The sequence below is a fragment of the Buceros rhinoceros genome, unplaced genomic scaffold (genome assembly GCF_000710305.1).
Source record: "Buceros rhinoceros silvestris isolate BGI_N320 unplaced genomic scaffold, ASM71030v1 scaffold1282, whole genome shotgun sequence".
Lineage (NCBI taxonomy): Eukaryota > Metazoa > Chordata > Aves > Bucerotiformes > Bucerotidae > Buceros > Buceros rhinoceros.
The window spans coordinates 1-21,923 of record NW_010398080.1 but is presented as its reverse complement, the minus strand read 5'-3'; the positions used below and the strand labels follow the sequence as shown (position 1 = coordinate 21,923).

Genomic DNA, 21,923 nt, shown 5'->3' with positions numbered 1-21,923 from the left:
CTTTCCCTATAATTAAAATTGGGTATTATCTTAAAAATACACAGTAGAAACTTTCTCTTAATTATATCTCCAGTAAAGCTTGCACAACAGCTAGAGTAGAAAACAAAACTAAAACCACTTTCTATTAAGTATGTACTGAATTGTATCCTACTATGGTGGACAAAGTACATTTGCATGAATTTCATGAAGACTGCAAATGACAATGGAAGAATAGATGCCAATAACCCCAAAAAGGCAAAGAAAATCTTCAAGCTGCAACATTAGTGTTATGGATCCACCTGTATGAAACCTCAGACATTAATTAAAAAAAAAAAAAAGTATTTTCAATGTTGAATTATTAGAGTTCCGTTGTTCTGTTGTTGAGTTAACTGCTTTGGTTACTATCAGTTTAACTCCCCAGGCAAGGAAAGGCAAGAAAAATGGAGACAGGTTTTTCAGAGTGGCTAAATTAAAAGCTTAAAGTAGCTTATTTATGCCAGAACTCTCATTCATTAGATGCTCTATCTCATAACCTCAAAAGCTGCAGTGTGTGTTTCCTACTGAGAATCAAAAAATGGAAGAGCAGATTCACTTCTATTTGCAAAAAGATTTAGAAGTCGATTAGTTTTCATCTAATAAGGAATCATAGTAAAATAAGATTTTGAGATACTCTCCCAAAACAAAAGTCCCCTCCACATGCCATATTCCTCATTGTTCTAAGTTCTGGACCATACATCACAAATCTACCATAAAAATGGGCTACAAATCACCATATGGAGAAAAAACACTATAGTGAAGAAGCTGAAGGAAGACTGTTAACCATACCCATCTGAAGATAAATTAAAAACCTGAGGTTATGATTAAGTCCTGGAACTGGATTTAATGGTGGAGTTTACTGACACCACCAATCTTGCACATTTGTTCAGAATATCTACCACTTCCAATTCATTGCTACTTTTACTTTACTTTTGTGCAGAGAGAAGTAGCTCTAATCTCCAAAACCACTTTTCATGTGTGCATATAACTGCTAACATTCATTGTTGTTACACTTTGCTTACAGTGAAACAAGACAAAAAGATATTGGAGTTAACTTGCAAGAGGGAAAAATAATAAAAAAAAAAAAAACCCTGAACACAAAAACCATGAAAGACCGTCTACAAGAGCTTAAACTGAGAGCTAAGGAACTCCAGATAGCCAGAGAAAACAATGGTGCAACTGTACAAGAAGAAGAGCAGGAGGAGTTTGAACAGCAGGCCATTATTTATGAAAAAGAGCCCATAACTGAAAGGCACTTGCATGAAATCCAGAAGCTTCAGAATGAAATTAATAATTTGGTGGAGGATGTTCATAAATTCAGTCAACAACAGAAAAGCCTAGTATCTTCAATGAGAAGATTCAGTGTTCTTAAAAAGGAATCTAACATAGCAAGAGAAATAAAAATTCAAGCAGAGAACATACGAAAATGTTTGGATGAACTGTCAAAAACAGTGAAAAAAGCTGAAACTGAACACGGGCCATCACGTGCCACAGTAAGAATTCTAGCTTCCCAGCATGCTTTCTTATCCCAGTGTTACCTAAATGCTATGCTTTCATACAATGACGCTCTAAGTGCTAAGCAAGAGAAATGCAGAAGATTTATAGTCCGTCAGCTTGAAGTAGCTGGTAAAGAGGTATCTGAGGAAGAAGTCAATGACATGCTCCAACAAGGAAAATGGGAGATTTTCAATGAAAATCTACTCACTGAAGTAAAAATTACCAAAGCTCAGCTTTCAGAGATTGAACAGAGACAGAAAGAACTAGTCAACCTGGAGAATCAGGTCAAAGACTTAAAGGAACTTTTTATCCAGATATCAGCTCTGGTGGAGCAGCAAGGGGAGATGATCAACAACATTGAAATCAGTATGAACAACACTCAAGAATACACTCAAGTATCTAAAGAAAAATTTGGGCTTGCAGTCAAGTATCGAAAAAGAAACCCTTGCAAAGCAGTATGTTGCTGCTGTTGTCCATGCTGCAAATGACAAAAGAAATAAACTCCTGAGTCTCAGGATCCCTTGATAGCTTCAATTTTCCTCTCATTTTCCCTTCCACAGAGCTCTCGGGAAAAACTGCACCCTTTTTTTCAAACAGTTAGAATAATGAAAAGAATTTTATGGTTTTCACAGAAACACATGAACTAACAGAAAGGATCAAAGATCACAAATGACAAATTTTTTGTTCTTCTACGTGGCAACAAACTACCTGTGCTTCTGGGAAGCATTGAAAATATTGTTAATCTAAAAGACAGGATTCATAAAAATGATTTAGTTACCTTTTACAAAATAATAATCAGTATTTTTAATTGCATTGTGGGGGTTTAGCACTCGTATTTTCTTGGTTCAAATTCTAATGCTTTTTTTTTCCAGGAATCTGAAATTCAACAAAAACAAAAAAAATCTACATTTAAAGCAGACATCATTAGCAACAAACCAGAACACAATGCCTAAACTAAACAAGAAGTCAGAAAAAAATTATCAGGAGTGTTTCAATATTACCTCTACAGGAAAAGTTACTTGCAGGCTTACTTACCTACTTAACATCATGAAAAAATGCTCACGTTATAGTAGGAAAGTGTGCACTGTCTTATGGAATGCAAAACAGACATTGGCTTAGTTATTTTAGTAAGACCATGCTGAATTTCTTAAGGATAGGTGTTGAGCTGATATTTTGTGAACATTAAAGACCACTAGCAGCAGCAGATCACATCACCAAACCTACAGGGATGTTTGCTAGCCGCCTGCTGAGAAGCCAAGCATTAAATAAACTGATGTATAGATATTTACATTATTCAACTACATAGGCAGACCCCAACCAGGTAAGGAGAGGGTAATATGACATTTTATACACAGTGATAAGACATGGTCTTACTGCTCCATAACCTATCTAAAATATGTAGTTGCCTCTGCAGTCTCACTTTCATTAGTACAAAAATGAAGGAAAAAATATAATAAAAAATGGAACTCCATTCTTATAAGACTAAACATAATCTAGAATCAAAGAATGATTTAGGTTAGAAGGAACTTCTGGGGATGCCCAGACCAACCTCTTGCTCAAATTAAGACAGGAATTTCCCTGGTTGCAACTCTCATCCACCACTTCTCATCCTATCACCATGCTTCTGAGAATAGCCTTGCTCTGTTATCTTCACACCTCACTAGTTAGTAGGCAGCAAGACCTCTCCCTTAGTTCCTTCATCTTAAGTTTGAACAAACACAGCTCTCTGACTCTCCTCAGATGTCATACACTCCAATACCAAACAGTGTGGACTCCCTACAGTATAATCAACATTTGTCTTCACCGTCTTCTCGTAGCAGGAAGTCTAGAAGCAGACACGGTATAGCACATGCATTTAATTGTACTACTCTGGGACTGGCCAGAAGAATTAGTTGAGAGTTACCAGAATTCTGAATGATTCCATGAAATTCTGCAAACTGTAGAAGCCTAGTATTCTCACACAGATGAGTAAAATAGATGACTGAAGCAGTAAATATGAAGACCTCTCCTGAGTACCTAAAAGAGAGTAGATGGCCATTGACTCAACCTGTCTCTGAAGATACCTTAGATGTTCTTTATGAAATACCTGAATTAGCAAGACAGGATTATACCACTGTTTCATTTTGCAGCAGCAGTTATTTCTGCACTGAAGAGAAGCAGGCAGATAGGGAGTCTTTTGCTTTCCACAGTCTCAGTGGTTGGTTTCTGCCTTGTACTCAACCCCGTTTGGAACAGAATGAGAAACAGTGCTTAATGCAATTTAACAGAAAACAAGAATGCAACCGAGACAAAAAAGTTATTTCCAAAAAGAAAAAAAAAAAAAAACACCAACATCTCACAAACCACACTAAAACCAAACACCAAACCAGGAACGTGTTTCTAAACTCCTTCACGCTGTGCAAAGATACAATCAATACCACCGTATCTGGATACAGTCAGAGCAAATTGCATAGCCATTCTGCAAGACTTTAAGTCAGCTAGATGTCTTTAATTGCATCTAGTGGAAAAAAAAAAAATCAATCTACTGTCAAAAGGCACTACTGAATTACTTTCACATTGTGATATCTATAAATAGTTGGATTCCTTCCACTCCATCTTAAAACTGCAACTGAAATTAACTGCTATCAAAGTACAATAAGAGGTCTGAACCTTCAAGTGAAAAAGTTTATTTACACAGTACTAACAAAATATAAAATTAGTAATGACATCACATACTATTCCATTAAATAATCTTCATTAACTGCTGCATATATGGAAGCTATCTTTTATGGAAGCTGTTCCAAGGGTAGAGTAGAAACTAGCCAATAAGCAATACAGAGAAAAAAGTTCCTAAGTTCCTATGGCCAACATGGTCTTTCATATATATGTTCCAAATCTTCGTCCGCGAAGCCAAGCCATGATGATATATATGTATTTATATGTATATAAGTGTACATAATACACACAGAAATATGCACTACACAGAAACACCAACCTATCTTTTTTGCCCGTTTTCACTTCGAGAAAAAACAAAGCTACATAATGGATAGCCATCTCCTTCTCTCCTGGGCCCTTAAAAAGAAAGGCATTACAGTACTTCTATGAAGGATCACTGCAGCCAGCATTGACAGAATAGAAAACTGAAATACAACAAACACCAGTTGTTTACATAGTATCCCCCATGCAGGAGTGTTCACACTAGCATCCTTATCTGCAAAAGCAATGTGTTCCTGAGCTAGCCTTTCCTCTTCAAAGAAACTCATCTGTTGTGTGAAGTAAACAGCCTTGTTAAACAAGTGCTGTACTTTAAATCCTGAAAGAAAACTTGAGTTTCACTAACACTCAGGAAGACAGCTGCCTATCCAAACACAGACAAATAATTAAAGTTGTTTTCAGCTGTATATTGGTTAGAAAACAGCAAAACAGAAACATGCATAAAATGCTGCAGAAGAACTGAGAAGAGAGAAAATCAGAAAGACTTGTGGAAAGCTTTTTCTTAATACAAGGCACTATTAACTGGAAGTAAATAGTATTAACTACAACTTACACTGACATCATGAGAATTTGATATTGAGCATTCTAAATGATTAATAGCAGAATTTTTTCAGTATTAAAATAACCTTCCAGGGTTTTGTTGTTGTTGTTACATAGTTTTTATGCAAAAGAGCAAACAAATTATAGCAGAACTGCCAGTGTTCTATTAAGAAATGTGAAATATTAATAGCTATAATCCCTCATCATCAAAATAACAGGTACAAAGTAACTTTCTACTAAAAAATACCGGGTATATTTTTTACACCTGGTATAAAAATATCAGCCATAGCACATGGACTTGTATTTCCTCTCGCATGTGTTTCAAAGTAAAAAAACTAAACCAAACCCACAGAAAAATAACTCTAAACAAAACCAGCACTTGCCTGGATAATATCAAGTCTAACTGCTCCTTTCTGATAAAAGGAAGGAAAAAAAAAATTCTAAGACAAAAAAAATTAAACTTACGAACCTATATAAGCCTTGAGGATACTGACAGAACTGACCTGTGAATCTAAGTACTGCAAGAATTCTTGATTTCTACAACTCAGTTTCCCCATACGTAACGGACTGACTAATACATAATCAGTATTAACACTTAATCTACTCAAGTGTTAAATGAGGCCTACATGAGCAAAGCAAATATAAATTAAGTAGTAACACTGAACAGTAAAAAAAAAAAAAGCCAAATATAAAGTTTAATGTCTTCAAGCAATTTGTACTGAGAACCAGTAACTGCTACTAACATCAGCACTTTAGGAAAACTGTCTTAAAATGATACTATGATATCCCCATGGGGGATGATAGATAATAAGATGCCACAGTATTAATTCAATGTGAAGCAAGTATCACACTGAACAATATGAGAACCCCTATATTCCCACATTACTGTAATACAGTGTGTTGTACCAATGTTATGCCCACACTGCACAACTCAGCCTGCTCTCTTTCCAGGCTATCGGGCCTCCATTTCTCCCTCAACAGCGCTCAGGCTGGCTATCCACCCCTTTACGCGGGAGGATGAAGACCAAGAGGTCCCCTTTTCTTCTGTCAGCAGTCTATCTTCTTAGCCCTTGCAAAAAGCAGAGTTGCCATGTGCACAGGTGTATGATGTGATTAGGGCATACCATAAGACAATTGATTGGGATGGACAGAAGATGGCAAAAGAAAGAGTGGGTCAGTGACTAGAACTCTGCTTTGCCCTGTAATGAAGACTGCATCTCAGTCTCTTCAGTAAATGATCCTGTTCTTCACTGTGAAATGAGACCTATCTATTCATGATAATTCATGGTGGTATCTTGCTAGCACTACTCACAGTATAAAGTCAATTACAAACAAACGACATCTAAGAAGACCTGCAGTGATGTAAATTGACATTAATTCCCAGTGCTTTTCAGAAAGGATTGTTGTTTGTTTTGGCAGATGTAAAACAAAATAGGAAGAATATTCTGGGAAAATGTTCAATTATTCAAAGAAATAATAGAAATAATATTTACTGGGAAAAAATAGCATTTAAAAAACCTCAGATTTTTAACTTTAAGAAAAAAGTTACTTTTTCCAGAATAAAACACATGCATTGTTCAAGGACCTACTCTTCTACTGAGAAGGTTTTAAAATATTTGTTGTGGATATAATTGTCCACATAGTTCACGAAAGAACTGAGGGCCTTATTTGCACAAGTCCTTCTACATTAGGATTAAAACACTTTTTCTGCACACATCACAGTCCTAGACGGGCAACATACCTAGAATTGTTCTCTCACCTCTCCTCTCTCCCTCCCTGCAAATATATTAACTTATTTGCTCACTTGGGTGATAAATTATAACTAGACAGTCTTTGTGGACAGTGCCAGAGAACAAGCTCTGGCCCCTGAATAAAGTGGTGTGGATTGGCACCCATGTATGCTGTTTGAAGACCTTTTGGAGATCCCGTTCTGGAGAGGACTGGTCACATCCACACTACAGCACTTGACCCCAGTCTCTAGTGGGCTGCATGTGACATCTCTCTGGCCTTAGGACTTACACATAAAAAATTATTTTATTTTTAATTCAACACATCCAAAATAATGATCAGTGCAATGCATCTCAGGAAAGGATTGTTCATGCTGACATCATCATATGCTTAAAGTTCTGGGACCTAGCACAAGGGCATGTAGCGTGCAAGACCGGCTGATGCAATGTTGGGAGACATCTGATTAGATAGGAGCTGACGTTGGTTATGGTCTACACGCTTACTATCGGACCAAACTACACTGTTATACAGACAAGTTTTCTCAGGAACAGGGCGGACACAGAACTGTTTCTCTCCAAGAAGGAATAAGTGAGTCAGCTATCGGACACACAGTATGGCTCACTGTGCTGACAGCACCCAAAACAAAGAACAAGGAAAACAGGGAAGAGGGGAGGGAGTGAATGACTCAATCTCTCAGTGTAGACAACCCACATAATTACTGTGCTGTTCAAAATGGTACACAAAACAGTTTAATTTTTCTACTTTCATTAAGGACTGTGTGTTAAAGACTTCCAAGCCTTTCCTGGTGACTATTAAGGGTATCACTGTTGAAGTTTGCTCCTATTCTTGAGTTGTTTCCTGTGTGTATTTTTTTGGTTTGGCTGGGGGTAGGTAGTGGTAGTGGGTTTTTTTTACAACTCCAACTCCGTATCAGCAAATGACAAAATCTTGAAACTGAATGAATCTACAGAGCATTGAGTGAATATCTAGAGCAGTGGACAAACTAGCCATCATGTAATAACAAACAACTGGAGAATACTTTTTTTAAATGTTACCACTGGAGATGTTCCTACTGTAATGAATTGGACCCCACAGTTCTAAACAACATTATATTTTTACAGGAAGAAACATACAGTTATCTAAATTAGAATATGTACTTTTCTTTTTCAAATCTTTAAAGATAAAAAGGAGATATATTTAGATAAAGGAACTTCAAGATTCACCAAATATTTTACCCATTACATCACATCAAAATTTCCTTACCCGAGTGGAGTATTTTGGAAGTATTTTTGGAAGGGCAGTTAGCTACTACAATAACCGTACTGCTCACCTGTATCAAATCGGTAGAAGAGAGAGACCAAACCAAATTTTAATTCATTCACTTCACCTATTTTCAAAGGCAACAGAAAGCTGAGTACTTAATTTGTTGCACCACAATCAGACACAGCATGTGCTCACCCAGCCAGAGAGGAAATGCTCAACAAAGGAAAGAAAGGGAAGGAGAAAGAGAGTTAGACTTCGGGAACTAGTGAGAGAGGTCAGAGTACGTAAGAAAAGGTGAGTATTAGGGAATGTGTTTATCCTTAAGTACAGAGTTATACAAATTGCATTTTATATCAGCTTGGAATTATTATTGAATAACCAATTTTCTAGAAGCATTCACAACAGCTCTCTTCTTAATCCAAATTCCAATGTTCTGAATACCAGGTTCTGAATACCACAAGTAATACAGGATGAAAAGTTCTAGCAACATTAATTTACCTCACAGGGAACGTAATTGCTGTTTCAAGTTTTTCTTTTATATATGCTGAGGTAGTCCATGGTATAAAGGCAGTTTAAGAAGAGAACTCTGACAGAACAGAATTCTTGTTCAGAGGCAAATTCCTGACTCCTTACCATTGCTACCACTCTAGTATCACTTCTTTCCACGTTTCGTTAACTAACAAGGAAAATGTTACAGAGTACAGTCACAAATGAAGTATTGATAACCTGATAACTGGAATAATTCTTTACATATAATTTAATCAGCTGATGAGAAATGGTTTATTTCAAAGATCTGTATAAGCTAGCAGCCATGAAGATTTTATTTTTCCCTGATCCAACTGGCAACATTAGTTTTGTCCAGCTAGTTGAAAACTCATAAATGCAAAAGAAAAAGGTAATTCAGTCTTTTTGATTATTATTCACCAGAAGTACATTAAAAAAAAAAAGGCATAAGCAGCAGTTATTTCAAAGACAAGCAGATACTAGGAACACATGATACACCTGATACTGCATGTACAGAAACTTCTACTGCCTTCAGAATCCAGAACAGAGCTGCATCCAATCCTACAGCATACTTACATACGCTTCATTGTACAAGATTAGACTAACAAGATTAGGTAACATTAGTCTAAAATTCAGTGCTGACTTGAAATCTTGGTACATTGGTTCAATCTATGCTTAAAAAGAAACATGAGCAGCCAGTATAAACATTTTAATTGTTTCATTCTAATCAAGTCAGCAATATCTTTTTCATCACTCTTCAGCACACACACTTCAAAGTTATAGCTCACTCCTTTTCATTCCTTTAGAGTTTAGGTACTTTTACTAGTTTTTAAGGTTATAATTGGTAATTAATAAAACCTTAATGAATATGTGCTTTGTATTTAAGCGTGCAAATAACATCTGTGCACCTACAGATCGCAAAGAATAAAAAATTACACCTGTTTTTCTGATTCTCCTCATTTATTTCAAGTGCTGGAGGAAAGCAGTAGTCCATACTTGTGGAGTGTGAAAATCACAGAGGAGTCTCTCTCCTCTGGCATGAAATCACACCAATATTCTACAAAAGGAGAAATAGATCGTGCTCTGCATTGCAAGAGCATGGGAGAGAAAGGAATTACTCAAGGTAAACTTCAACTTGCCTGGACTCAGAGGTCACTATATTGTTTTCAGTAAATACTGGCCTTCACACATACATGCACAGACTAAAATGCACTAATTAGAAACTTAGCAAGATATTAGGGAACTTATTTCTATGTGGATACCAATTATCTCATTATTAAAAAACCAAACAAACAAAACAGATAAAAAGCAAAATAAAAGCTGAACATCCTTAGAAGGAGGAAATATTTTAAAAGGCTAATTTTCATCACAAATTTAGAAACTTGCTGCTTCCTTTATTCTGCTCTTGATATATTTTCATTTTTCAGTTTTAGAGACTTAAGGGAAAAAAAATTATGCTACAGAACTTTTACTTGGCAAGTACGAGTGATGAGGATTTGCACCTCTGGCCAAAGGCATTTTCCGGGAAGGGAAGGTGCAAAGGACTGGTTTAATCTCATTTGCTAAGCAGTACATTTCCATGTCAGAAACACCAGTGCTCACTGACCAAGCCTTCCCGCTTCACAACCTGCAGACTTCACAACGTAAGAGGTGCTTCAAATACTGGAATAAATTCTAGTATTTACATGACTTGAATATGCCAAGAGTAGCATAGCTATGCCATGAACACAGACACCAAACAAAAACCACAGATGATACAGGAAACAATTCACAACTCAAGATGCAGGTTAATAAATGGAACATAAAACAAAGAACTACTGGATGCCTCCACAGAACTGGGACACTGCAAGAGCAAATTCTGTTCAAAGGCTTGAGGCTCAATCAATCAGAAGTCAATAACGTCAACAAACTTAGTCACCATTAGACTCAGTTAATACACTCTGCCATCTGATTAGTTACTGACAAGGACTGAAAAGCAGAGTCAACTCCCAGGGAAGTCAGCGGACTCTCTGCAGGTAAAGCCAGCCACCCAAATAAACTCTCTTGTGGGATTAGGGGATAGAGACTTCTGTTAAAAAAAACCTAAAGTTGTATTTATTTAGAACACTGAACAGCAGTCAACTGTCACAGTTGCATTTTCACAACAGATTTGAGTTAAACTAGCTGCATTAAGTGGGTTTTATTGCCTTCTCTGTACTAGTAACATTCAGATAGCAATGGAATTTAAAATCTAATCTATTTTTTAAACACATACACTACTAGCTCACTGAACTACACTCCACTTCATCAAAACAATTAGACAGTTTCACCGTCAAACCACCAGAGCATCGGTACTTACTAAAAGTAAGAGGCTTCTCCAACTTACAGATCCTCTAAATCACAGAAATATTGTTTAACTACTGCATTATGGAGGTATTATGCCCACCAGACATGAAGATATTGTCCTGATTAACCATTTTAAATTTTCATAGTTTATTTTGTAACTTCAAAAGGTTATTTGTCCTCAAAAAACCTTTTGCGTGGATGAATTTAATAAAAAGCTATTTCCAATATTTTACAAATCCTAGAGCAGACAGATATGTGAGCCTATCTGTTCTGCGAAAGAATGTCTTTAGACCTTTTGAAACATTAACTTTTTTTTTTGTTAAATCACATTCAGTAAAACAAAAGCATATGCCAAATACTATTAAAGTAAGCCTTCTTTAACGAGATTTTGCTGATCATGTATCAGCAGCACCACCATGTGTTAAGTGAACAAGACATTTATTGTTGAGAGATCATTGGTATTGCAGAATATAAGCAACCATTTGCAATTTAAGTTACTGATGTAGGCCTAAATAATATTTTTACATCATGTTGGCATGTCAAACATGCAAAGCCTTTAACCTATCACATCATTTTGAGTAATATTACAATTTTAAAGAGTTAAAAAAAAAATCAACATTATTTTTCCACTGCTAATGAAAGAAAAGAGAAATAAATATCCCTGAGGACTAAATAAAATCTAATGTCAGATGCAGTGAATGGATACAGTATACCACCACATACAACTCTAGAGGGAAGGCACAGAAGACTGTTCACTAGTGTGATACTAATATTGGCATAAATAAGTATCTCAGAAACACTGTAAAAACTAATTGCAATATTGCTTAGTGCTAAAGTTGCAGCAGTATTATTGTACTTTATACTTATGTTTATGCTATACATAAATACTTCCTTAGAAGGTGTATTGAAGGTCAAAATTTACAAAAGTTCAGATTATTAGGAGAACATTTATTAACATTACTTACACTAACACAGGTTTTCCTGATATCTTAGGGCTGTTTAAAACTTCTGTCATGGCTTGCTTTGTTTCTTCCATTCTTGCAATGTCACTGGAATCCACAACAAATATTACACCGTAGGACTCAGCATAGTAATTTCTCCAGATATTTCGAATTCGTCTTCCACCTCCTAAATCAAAGATGGTAACTTCAAAGCGTCCCTGTTTAAGGTCAATCTTGGAAAACCCCACTGTTGGAGCCACATCTTCAGGAGACTCTGTTAGGAGTTCAAAGAAAGACTTCAGTAAAATGTTTCCTTAGTTAGTTAAAGACGATTTTACATTGTGCTTTGTGTGGCAAAATTGGTATTTTAAAAACATGAAGCAAACCCTTTCATGTTAAGTGACACCATATTGCTAACCACATATTTTTTACATTAAGATTTCCCTCTCTTCAGGTAATTTCATATTACTGCACCAGTCTCTCAACCAGTCACTTCACATTAATTTAGAAAGGAGCACCAAGGGGGAGCGGGGGAGGAAGCAGGGAAAAGGCCAAAAATGCAATTTTTAATATTTAACACTAGAGTTAAATTGCAGCAGAGTTCAGTGTACTGCAGTTTCTACTTTCCCCCTAACCACCAATGCTCCCATCAGAATGGTTATATAGCATTTGAATGGTATTAATCCAAGTTTGATAAGGAAAACAAACAAAAAGATTAATGCATTATGACCTGGGAGAAGCCTTGTGCTCTGCCGAATTTATTCTTTATCCCTCGTGCCTGCCAAAACAGCTTCAAAAGTTCAAACCAAGGGCTGAAATGAAGTCACTGAAACTACGTTGTCCTGAGATTTAAATTACTTGATTCCCTTTATTCAAGATCAGGTTTTTGCCTTTGTTTGTTTGTTTATTTTCTGAGGTTTTTTAGTTTGCCATGCAATATGCTAAAAAACTAGAGCTTTATAGTTAATACTATTGCTCGTTGTCTCCCTTTCCAGAGGGCGAAGAAAGCCTATACTTGCCACTAAGCTGTCTCTGCAGGGGTAAGTTAATTGGCTCCCTGCAACTGTTTTATGCAGCTTGGTAGCACAAGGCAGGAGAAACACATGTAAAATTCAGCTTGTTGAGAGGAAGAAATGAAGGCATGGTTGAAAACACTGAGCTCTGAAGAGCAATGCAGAAGCTAAATCACCATCAGCCTTCTGCTACAACATTCCTTTTTTCGAGAGAACCCTGCACACACAGCTGAGAAGGGGATTCAGAACAGACCCCTTGGCCAAAACAGTGCAAGCCAAGACTCTAGCAAAAGAAGCATCCAGGACCTCCATGTGTTAAAACCTGCAACTTCAAAACTCAGCAGGTTTTATTTTGAAGAACATTTTGCACTGTGAGCCGTAAGTATATGCTCTTAAAAGGAGAGCAATGTGAATATGAGGGTTGGTTAAGGGTGAAAGTTATTGATGGTGCTAAATGGAAGGGGATACTGCTGAAATATCTGTTCCTATGGTATGATGAGGTCTCCAATAATAAATAATCTTCAATGTAAAAACCGGGTCTGACAAATACGCTGAAGATCCATTTTGGCATATATGACTGATTTGCCTAGGTTTAAGAGCCGTAAGAACTGGAATACTTTTGGTTTCTCCTAAAACCCAGCAGCCATAACAACAGTCTCCTCCTAGAGGCTGTATGAGTGTACAGCCAAAAATACTGGGTTTATCAGCCCTGACAAAGAACTGAAGGTTCTAACCTCTGCAAGTTCTGTTAAGGAAAAAAAAAAACAAACAAACAAACCCAACAACCCAACCTGCCTTCTAAGGCAAGCACTATTCAAGCAAGGAAATAGTCACAAAAGTCATAACCATCTTCTCCTGGAGCCGTCCTTTACAAATACTCACTCTTATCCCATTTCCGCCCCCCCACAACCCCCATCCCCAAAACCAGACTTTTAAAAATAACTGTCACGTTTGATTTTGAAACAGAATGGAAGGCTAAGTAATGTAGGACTCATGTTTTCAGTACAAAGATTCAGGAATATAAATGAGAGAATATTCTTAACTTTATCCACACTCTAGAAAGTCCATGAACTTACATAACATGCACAAGCAGAAAGTCGAGATGGAGCCTCCAAGTCTGTCAAAATGCTACTAAGTACACTTTTGCTATTACACAAGATGAAAGTTAATCAGAAAGACAATCCCATAAGGAGCAAAAAAAACCCAAACCCTAGAGAATTTTTGTTTTCATAAGCACAAGTGTTACGTCAAATTATATCCTGCTTGCATGTGTCACTGGATAGTGCAAAGTACCCTCCAAATTCAAGTGGTCTTTTAATGAACTGAGTGTCTAGAAAATTGCTAGTGCTTTTGTGGTGATAAATGATAATATAAAATATGTATCACTAGAACCATCCTTTATGCTATGTACATATATATGTAACTTCCTTGTTTTGAAACTTTTCCTCATTATAAATACTTAGAACGCTGATTTTTATATAAAGTTACTGATGTACATGCATTACTGGATGGTCACCTGAATGCAACTTCAGCACATGCACACAAGAAAAAAAAAATACTAAAAAAATCAGGTCCATTGATTTTTATAATGCATACTAAGATGTGAAACACATCGTTAGCCAGAATATTTAGTATCATTGCATTAATTCAAAGTAATTACGAATTCAAATGTGATCTAGAGCCTTCAGAGTTTTTGTCCTACACTTTCTTTCACTTAAAGCAAATGATGGTGACAGTCCACTTGTTTGTAGTTATAATGTTCCTTCAGCTATTTATTGAACTACTGAAAAAACCTTCCTCTAGTCCAAAAGTATGTTTTGATGCTCATGAAATTTAAACATAAACCCAGAACAGACTTTGCAATTTAGCATTTTGCACAGTTAGCAATACAGTGGCCAATTCAAAGCACATAAGCACCAAGATACTCTGAACATTTGGCTTTACTTTTTCCAAGATAATTAAATACCTCTATGGACTAATTTTTTCTGTCTCAGTGGACTAAGGGCCCTAATGCTGCAAGGTGCAATATCTTAACAGGCAGCTCTCTCCATACTATCCACCTTGCCTTTATACCACACTATTACCTTTGAAAAAGATGTAGCAGAATGAGCACCTATGTACCACCAGTGACTTGGTCTGTGTTAGCTCAACAGGATGCTAAGTGCAGTGGCCAGTGTGCAAACATAGAGTTTGCTCTGCTACTTCTCCTGGGTATAAAGCACATAACTGGGAGCACCTACTTTTTAAGACACCCTAGCATAACTTTCTGGATACCAAAAATCAGGATCCTTATGTGTCAAAGGTTAGACTCCTTCATTTTTCTCTCACGTGCATGTCTTCACACAATGGGACCTGTGACATGCTCACTTTGGCAACCACACTTGTACCACTTTTGGGGGTACAATCACCAAAATCTGCTTTCAACAATATGGAAAGGAGAGATAAATTAAGAGATGAAGCAATATTTATTGACTAAAATTATTGAAAATTAGTAATTAAATCCTCTCTTTCAATGTTCCATTTACATGATAAATTAATTGCTTACCTCCTTGAATTCCTCGGACTGTAGCAGTTTTACCAGCATTATCAAGACCCACCATTATTAACGTCACCTTCCTCCATAAGGAGAAGAAAAAAAAAAAGATATTTCAATTTTTTTCCCTCTAGCTAGACATCACTTACTTTTTAATATGTGCAGAGTAAATTTACTACAAAATAGTAAAAGAATAGGTATCAAAATACCAAGTGAGCAGGCATTGTTACAGTTGTGTATTTGGTGTTCAATACATCAAACCATCTGATTAGACAGAACAGCAAAACAAGGTATGAAATGACAGGTCTAATATCGTGCTGCAAGTTTCATGAGACAATGATTTAATGATTTTGCTTTGAATTTGCATCTGCCTGCTGAAACCTTTTTTTTTTTTAACCGCGGTACTCTAAATGTTATCCATTTTTTTGATGTGGCCATGGTCTTTTTAACATTTTCTGTAATTTCATTTCCATTCCCCTGTATTTTTACTGTCTCACTCCTTGAAGTTGGTCTACACTAGAAATTTATTTCTGTCTCAACCAGTGCATCCGAACAACACTATACTGTCTATGACACTTGTTTATACAACATCAGATGCTGTAAATAAGCAGCACTGGTACTCATCATGACTTGGTTTCATGAAGGAGTAATACAGACTGCAAACGTGCAAACCAGTGGTGTTCACTATGTGCAATATATTTGCAAACTGGTATACAGGCTAGAAGTTATACCAGGATAGGATTTCAAGCAACGCAATAGGAAAAACATATCTATGTGCAATCCCCAATTGTTCCTCCTATTCATGAAGACTCAGAGGGGTAAAGAAATTTGCTCAATTTTATGCTCCTTTAAGTGAGGGAATACTAAAGACATTGTTATTTCCAGTCTTAAAACTATAATAGCATCATACATGCAGTATAATTTATCCAAATTCTCTCAGAAGAGCCAAAAACTTCTGAGAAAATAACCTAAAGATGAACATCGGGATCATAATAAATTATACTTTAACAGAACGTTTATAAACTCACAATTGTCTGTAATACATCAGTGGCATCAGAAAATTATTCAATGCAATATAATTCTTCAATCAGCAGCACATTCTGTAAAACCTGAACTATGCAGTATTGAAGAAGAGCAAATTCTTCTACATGAATGGGAAGTATAAATAAGTGCGATGTACCCTTTATTTCCCTCCCCCATAGTTTGTAGATACTTTGAAACAAACTGTGCATCTCTACTTGGAGTGAAAAGGATGCAGGATGTCACACTAAAAGTAACAGAAAGTTAACACTAAAAGTAACAGAAAAATGAGAACAGTAGAATACCATAAGCAAGAATAGATCACCAGGCTATCCACAAAATGCATTATTAAGATACTTAGAAAATAGTAAGAAAACAAGTATTACACTGGAGCTACAGTCTACTCTTGACGAAAAAGTTTTTTAATAATCTCAAAATGCAGAAACGAAATCAGTAAGACAAAAAACAGATAAACTTTACATAGACATTCCAACAGTGTATGCAAAGGACAATATTTTGAACTTTATACTTTTCTGAAGTCAGAAACAAAGTACCTGAGTTAGAGATGATTAACATTTCATTTTTAAGTTCAGAAGATACATCGATTCTCACTTGGAGAAAAAAATGACAGCTTTTGTCTCAGAATTAAAAACAATATGAAACAACATTATATAGCAAATAAAGTAAAACACAGGTGAGAAGACATGAAATACAGTTTGGCAAGGTCAGCACAGACATGTAAAATACTTTCACGTGTTTACCTGACAGGTTCCTGCCACCGTTTTAACCAGGTGCAGCAATTGGCCATTAGACTAAACATCTCTCTTCACTAGCCATCCAGAGCCACAAAAGCTACAGAAACAGTGTGGACAGGCCAGAACAACCCAATAAGACTGGGAGAGAGACTGCAGAGGCCCAGATGTTGTCTTGTCACTGCTAGCAAGAAATAAAAAAAAAAAAAAAAGAAGAAATGCATAGTTAGCCCCTACGTATAACCAAGGCAAGCTATTTCCCTAGCAGCAGCCTGTCTATTCAGAGCGTGTCATATTCAGTCAGTCCCATGACGGTCTCATTATGGCTTTCAGTTTTCCATCCTCTCACACATCATTTGCTCCCATTTTACATATTTGAGCAGCAGTAACATATTACTCATACAAAATGATAATGCAAGACCACTACACATAAGGAAATCTGAAAGTTAAGAGCAGTTAAGACACATCAAGCTATGAAATTCCAGTGCTTGCCTTGGTCACACATCCCACAGCTCTGCCGATTTACAGAAAATAGGGACCAATTTCAAGCATGAGTACAGCTTCTAAGAACGTAGCAGGATATAACATTAAAAGCAAACAAAGAATGTCCTACTTATTAAGTATATTAATTTACTTGTCAATTTCTTTTACACAAAAAGACCCCACAACAAGGAAACCGGGTTCTCTAGTGAGTACTTAGAGGAACTAGTAACTTAATATCTAGTCATTGTCACTAAATTAAATAGAAATATCAAGTAGTTCCATCATTTTACAATCCCACTTTCTACTCTTCATTCTCCTGCTTGAAACAGAGAGTATTCCTCTTTCTGATGTTGTTCTGTTGAACAAACAACAAAGAACACGGGACATGAAAAACTAGAGATATGGTTTAGGAACCCTGGCAGTGCAGGGTGAACAGCTGGACTCCATGATCTTAAAGGTCTCTTCCAACCAAAACGATTCTGTGGTTCTGTGAGCAACTGCGTGATTATGTACATGTTTACTTCTTTGTATGCACACTTAGCTATGAATAGTAAATCTGACATGAATCGGGCAGTCAAGTGCACAGAGATGCAAAAGTTGTAAAACTCTCTTAGTTATCCAGCTACAAACAAACATACTGCAAACAACAAGAGTTGCCCAGGTAAAGGCCTTTCACTGGAAAGCTTCGGGCAATTTTACTTCACAAGTCCAAATCCACAACCTCTCCAGCAGGACGATGTATGGAGTCTGGCTGTTATTTTCTTCACAGCAACCTGCATGGTGACGTGCTTCAAATCTTTCGCTAAAACATGCAAGTATTTTGGCTGTTACTGGACAGTGCTTGCAAAACATCAAGGCTTTCTCTCTTTCTCACTCCACCCTGCTGCCCTCTCCCCACAGCCAGCAGGCTGGGGCAGGCAAGAGGCTGGGAGGGGACACAGCCAGGACAGCTGCCTCCTGATGGGAGGGATGTTCCATATCATATGATGTCATGCAAGAGCAAAAAACAGCTCAGGAAAAAGAGAAGGAAGGGGGAACGTTATTGCATTTGTCTTCCCTTGAAGCCATTAAGCATGCTGAGGCCCTCCTTTCCAGAACCTGGCTGAACATGTGCCCACTGACAGGAAGTAGTGATTAATTCTTCTTTTTAGTCTAATTGAGCATGCATTTTTTGTTTTCCCCATTAAACTGCCATTATCTCTATCCATGAGTCTTCTCATCTTCCTTCTACCTTCTCCCTGTCCCATGGGAGAGGGGAGTGAGCAAGTTACTGGGTGCATGTTTAGCAGGGTCAACCCACTAGTCCTTCTCAGTGTCAACGTGGGGCTAAAGATGACAGCTTTGATCTGAGTACATTATAGTTGTTAATTGACAGGCTCCTGTGTCAGTCACTGCGCTTGTTTACTTTACTGCATATTAGAGACCAGCACTTGTTAGTGACTGGAAAAGGCTGTTTAGGTTGCTCTTGCCTTGGGAAAGGATGCAGGATGATGTTTGCTGAAGTGCACTTGGTGGGTAGCATGGAAGAATGGGGAAATCCAGTGTGTATCTCAAGGAGATTTAAACTTGGGGAAACATAATCCATGATTTGAGATGTATGTTACAGAAACAGTACAGCACAAACCACTTAAACCAAAGGATGAGCCTCATGAGGAACCAGGTGAGTGTGGTGGTGAAGCAACTCGTGTATCTTGGCACTCAACAGACCAACATACCACTTTCCCTGCCCTGAGTGACCACCTCCCTGCAGATATGGAGACAAGTTATCAACTGTTCTTATTTGGGGAAGGGGTGTAGGGGGAATGGCTATAGAATAGGGGAATAATATTCATGCATATGTCATGCGACAGTGGATGGCAGTTAATGACAAATCAATTTCTCTTCCAGAGATTATAATGACCATTGCAGAAGGAATGTGCACTATAACCTCAGCTCATAGGGTCATATCATTTTAGCTCCCATTTACATCAGCATCTTAAGCTAAAAAACCAACTGGATCCATATCAGAGCAGCTGAGATGTAGACAAATATTCCCTACTGCTAACTTGTCATTTACTGAGAATAGTGACACACTGAATTATCACAGCAAGTTTCCTAAAGCTTGGTTCTCAAAATTCCATTGTTTTTTTTTTTTACTAAGAAATTCCTTTCATATGTTAACTAATCTCAAACTAAGGCAATTTCAAATGATGCAGAAAACTGAATAATTAAAGATTATAACAACCTTCCAAAGTTGTCATCTTCCCTACCTAGGCCAATAAAAGTGGAAAAAAAAAAAAGAGAAACTATCCCTAACAAATATATTTTGTCCATAACAAACCATGATGGTTTAGATAATTTATACAGGTAGGAACTGAGAACTCCTCCTGATCTTATGAAGCTGCTGTATTCAAGGATGCCTTTGCACAGATCTGCCATTATTCAGTGTCAGAAACAGGTCATATTTTTTTCCAGAACAGAAATAACAGATACTCTTTAAATATTTATATTGCATTATACAACAACACCCGAGAACAGCTTCTCCACAGGAGCTTAGTGTATGAAGAACTGAGAAGCTTCTAAAAAGGAGAGCAAGATGATTACAACTACTAGTATTAAAATAGGGCTCTAAAGAATCCAAAATTCACAGAACAAAAATATGAAACACAAATAAACAAACAAATGAAAACCAAACCCACATGCTGTGGAGTATGCCGCCTCAACCCACAAGCAAGTACCCACAATGCTAACATTGAGAACACAGCTACTCAAATTTTCAGCTAGTTCAGCTGAAAAGCAAAATGTAGCAGCTCAAGGAACAATGCACTGACAAAACTGTAACTTTTCAGTGCCTGAGCATCATCACGGAACAATTTCCATCCCTTATTATACAGACTGACTAGCTTTGCAGATTGTCACACAATTGCTCTAAAGCACAGATATGGCTCACAGCATTCAAACGGCATTCATGAGATGAAGATAACTTGTTAAAGAACAGAGGGTAACTTTGTTGTATCAGAGGAATCTTGTTTAAATATGAAACCCTAAGGTGCGGGGGAGGGGAGCGGAGGTGACAAATAAGATAAAAAATTTTCAAAACATGCAGCTATGGGAGGAAAGGGCATTCAACACTGCTGGGAAAATCACAGTTTGGAGGCAAATCACATTGTTATGCTTATGTTATTTAGGACTTGATCTCTGAAATATGTATGGAACAAACTACATCTGTTTATATGTAGCAATAACAACATTAGGAAGTTGTTCCAGATATTTTACCTGTCAGCTTGAACTCTTTATGCTTTTGAGGTGAAGCAAAACCAACACGTCCACAAGCTCAGAAATATGTAAAACTGTATAAGCCAGTATACTGTTTATGCAGCAGGTCAGCACAAGTGTCAAGGACTAAGAACTTCAAAGATCCCATTTTTAGGTAAGAGAACAGAAAAAGTGTACTACAGAGACTAAGAAAAACAAATCAGATAACTTCACTAACTCTTAACATTCTAGATTAAGATCAAGAGCTACTTAGCACCCCGTATGTTATGTGATCCAAAGCACTGGGTACCAGCAAGTCCAACATCCAAAGTCATCTGATGAATAAGTTTATCTTCTTCCATATCAAAGTACAAAATAAGCACCTTTTACAGATCTAACTGACAGAGTTCACATTAAATGTTCCTTCTGCTTTTGCTAGCGACTTTAATGGTAGAGAGTTTTTTCAGTCATATAAAGCTCTTACTTTAAAAAATAATTAAACAAACTATTTAAAGCTGTCTCTCCTTATAAAGTTTAATTATTTTACTTCCTGCTGTGATGTTTCTTGCCGGACTTGTTTTAACTTTAAGAACACAGTATTTTAGTTGTATTGAATTATATTTTGAACTGCAAACCAAGTGACTGAGCTGTGAAGAAGTCATATTCACGAAAAATTTGAACACCATCTCCTCTACCAAAATTGCAGTTAACAGGTGTATGAAAGTGTGAGAACTTGAAGTCTTGAAAGACTGAAGCAAGTGAATATTTCTGAGAAATAGCTCATGGGCAATCAGTTCTTCTGTACAAGACTAGCAGTTCAAGTGAGTTTTCAACTTCCCAGCCGTGTTCCCACTCTTCTTGTGCTTTCAAAAACCCAAACTTTGGTCCAGGTACATTTCTTTTGCTTGCCTCTCTCACTGCGGGAGTACATTTTTTGTTTTATAAAATCAAGATTTCAGAGAAAATCTACTCTCCGTTGTTTACAGACTTACACGTAGGCTGACAAACACCCACTGCCCAAGGGTGCTATTGTGGACTTACACCGATGTGTTTTACATGGCGGGACTGGAGCGGAGCTGGAAAAAACTCGATTCGAGCTCCG

General features: G+C 37.0%; 2 protein-coding genes across 2 annotated transcripts in view; one reads left to right on the top strand and one right to left on the bottom strand.

Moving 5' to 3' along the window:
• Positions 1 to 17,285, bottom strand: part of ARL13B (ADP-ribosylation factor-like 13B) — a 42,218-nt gene extending 24,933 nt beyond the window's left edge. Inside the window, exons 1-3 of the mRNA XM_010130937.1 lie at positions 17,114 to 17,285; positions 15,345 to 15,415; positions 11,811 to 12,060 (exon numbers count right to left, since the gene is read on the bottom strand). Of these exons, the coding sequence (XP_010129239.1) occupies positions 11,811 to 12,060; positions 15,345 to 15,415; positions 17,114 to 17,172 (380 nt within the window). The 5' untranslated portion in view covers positions 17,173 to 17,285. The remainder of the gene's footprint in view (positions 1 to 11,810; positions 12,061 to 15,344; positions 15,416 to 17,113) is intronic.
• On the top strand, positions 1,122 to 2,000 carry STX19 (syntaxin 19). The gene has a single exon (XM_010130936.1). It carries the CDS (start codon positions 1,122 to 1,124, stop codon positions 1,998 to 2,000), a length of 879 nt encoding a protein of 292 aa, XP_010129238.1.
• Positions 17,286 to 21,923: the final 4,638 nt, after the last annotated feature.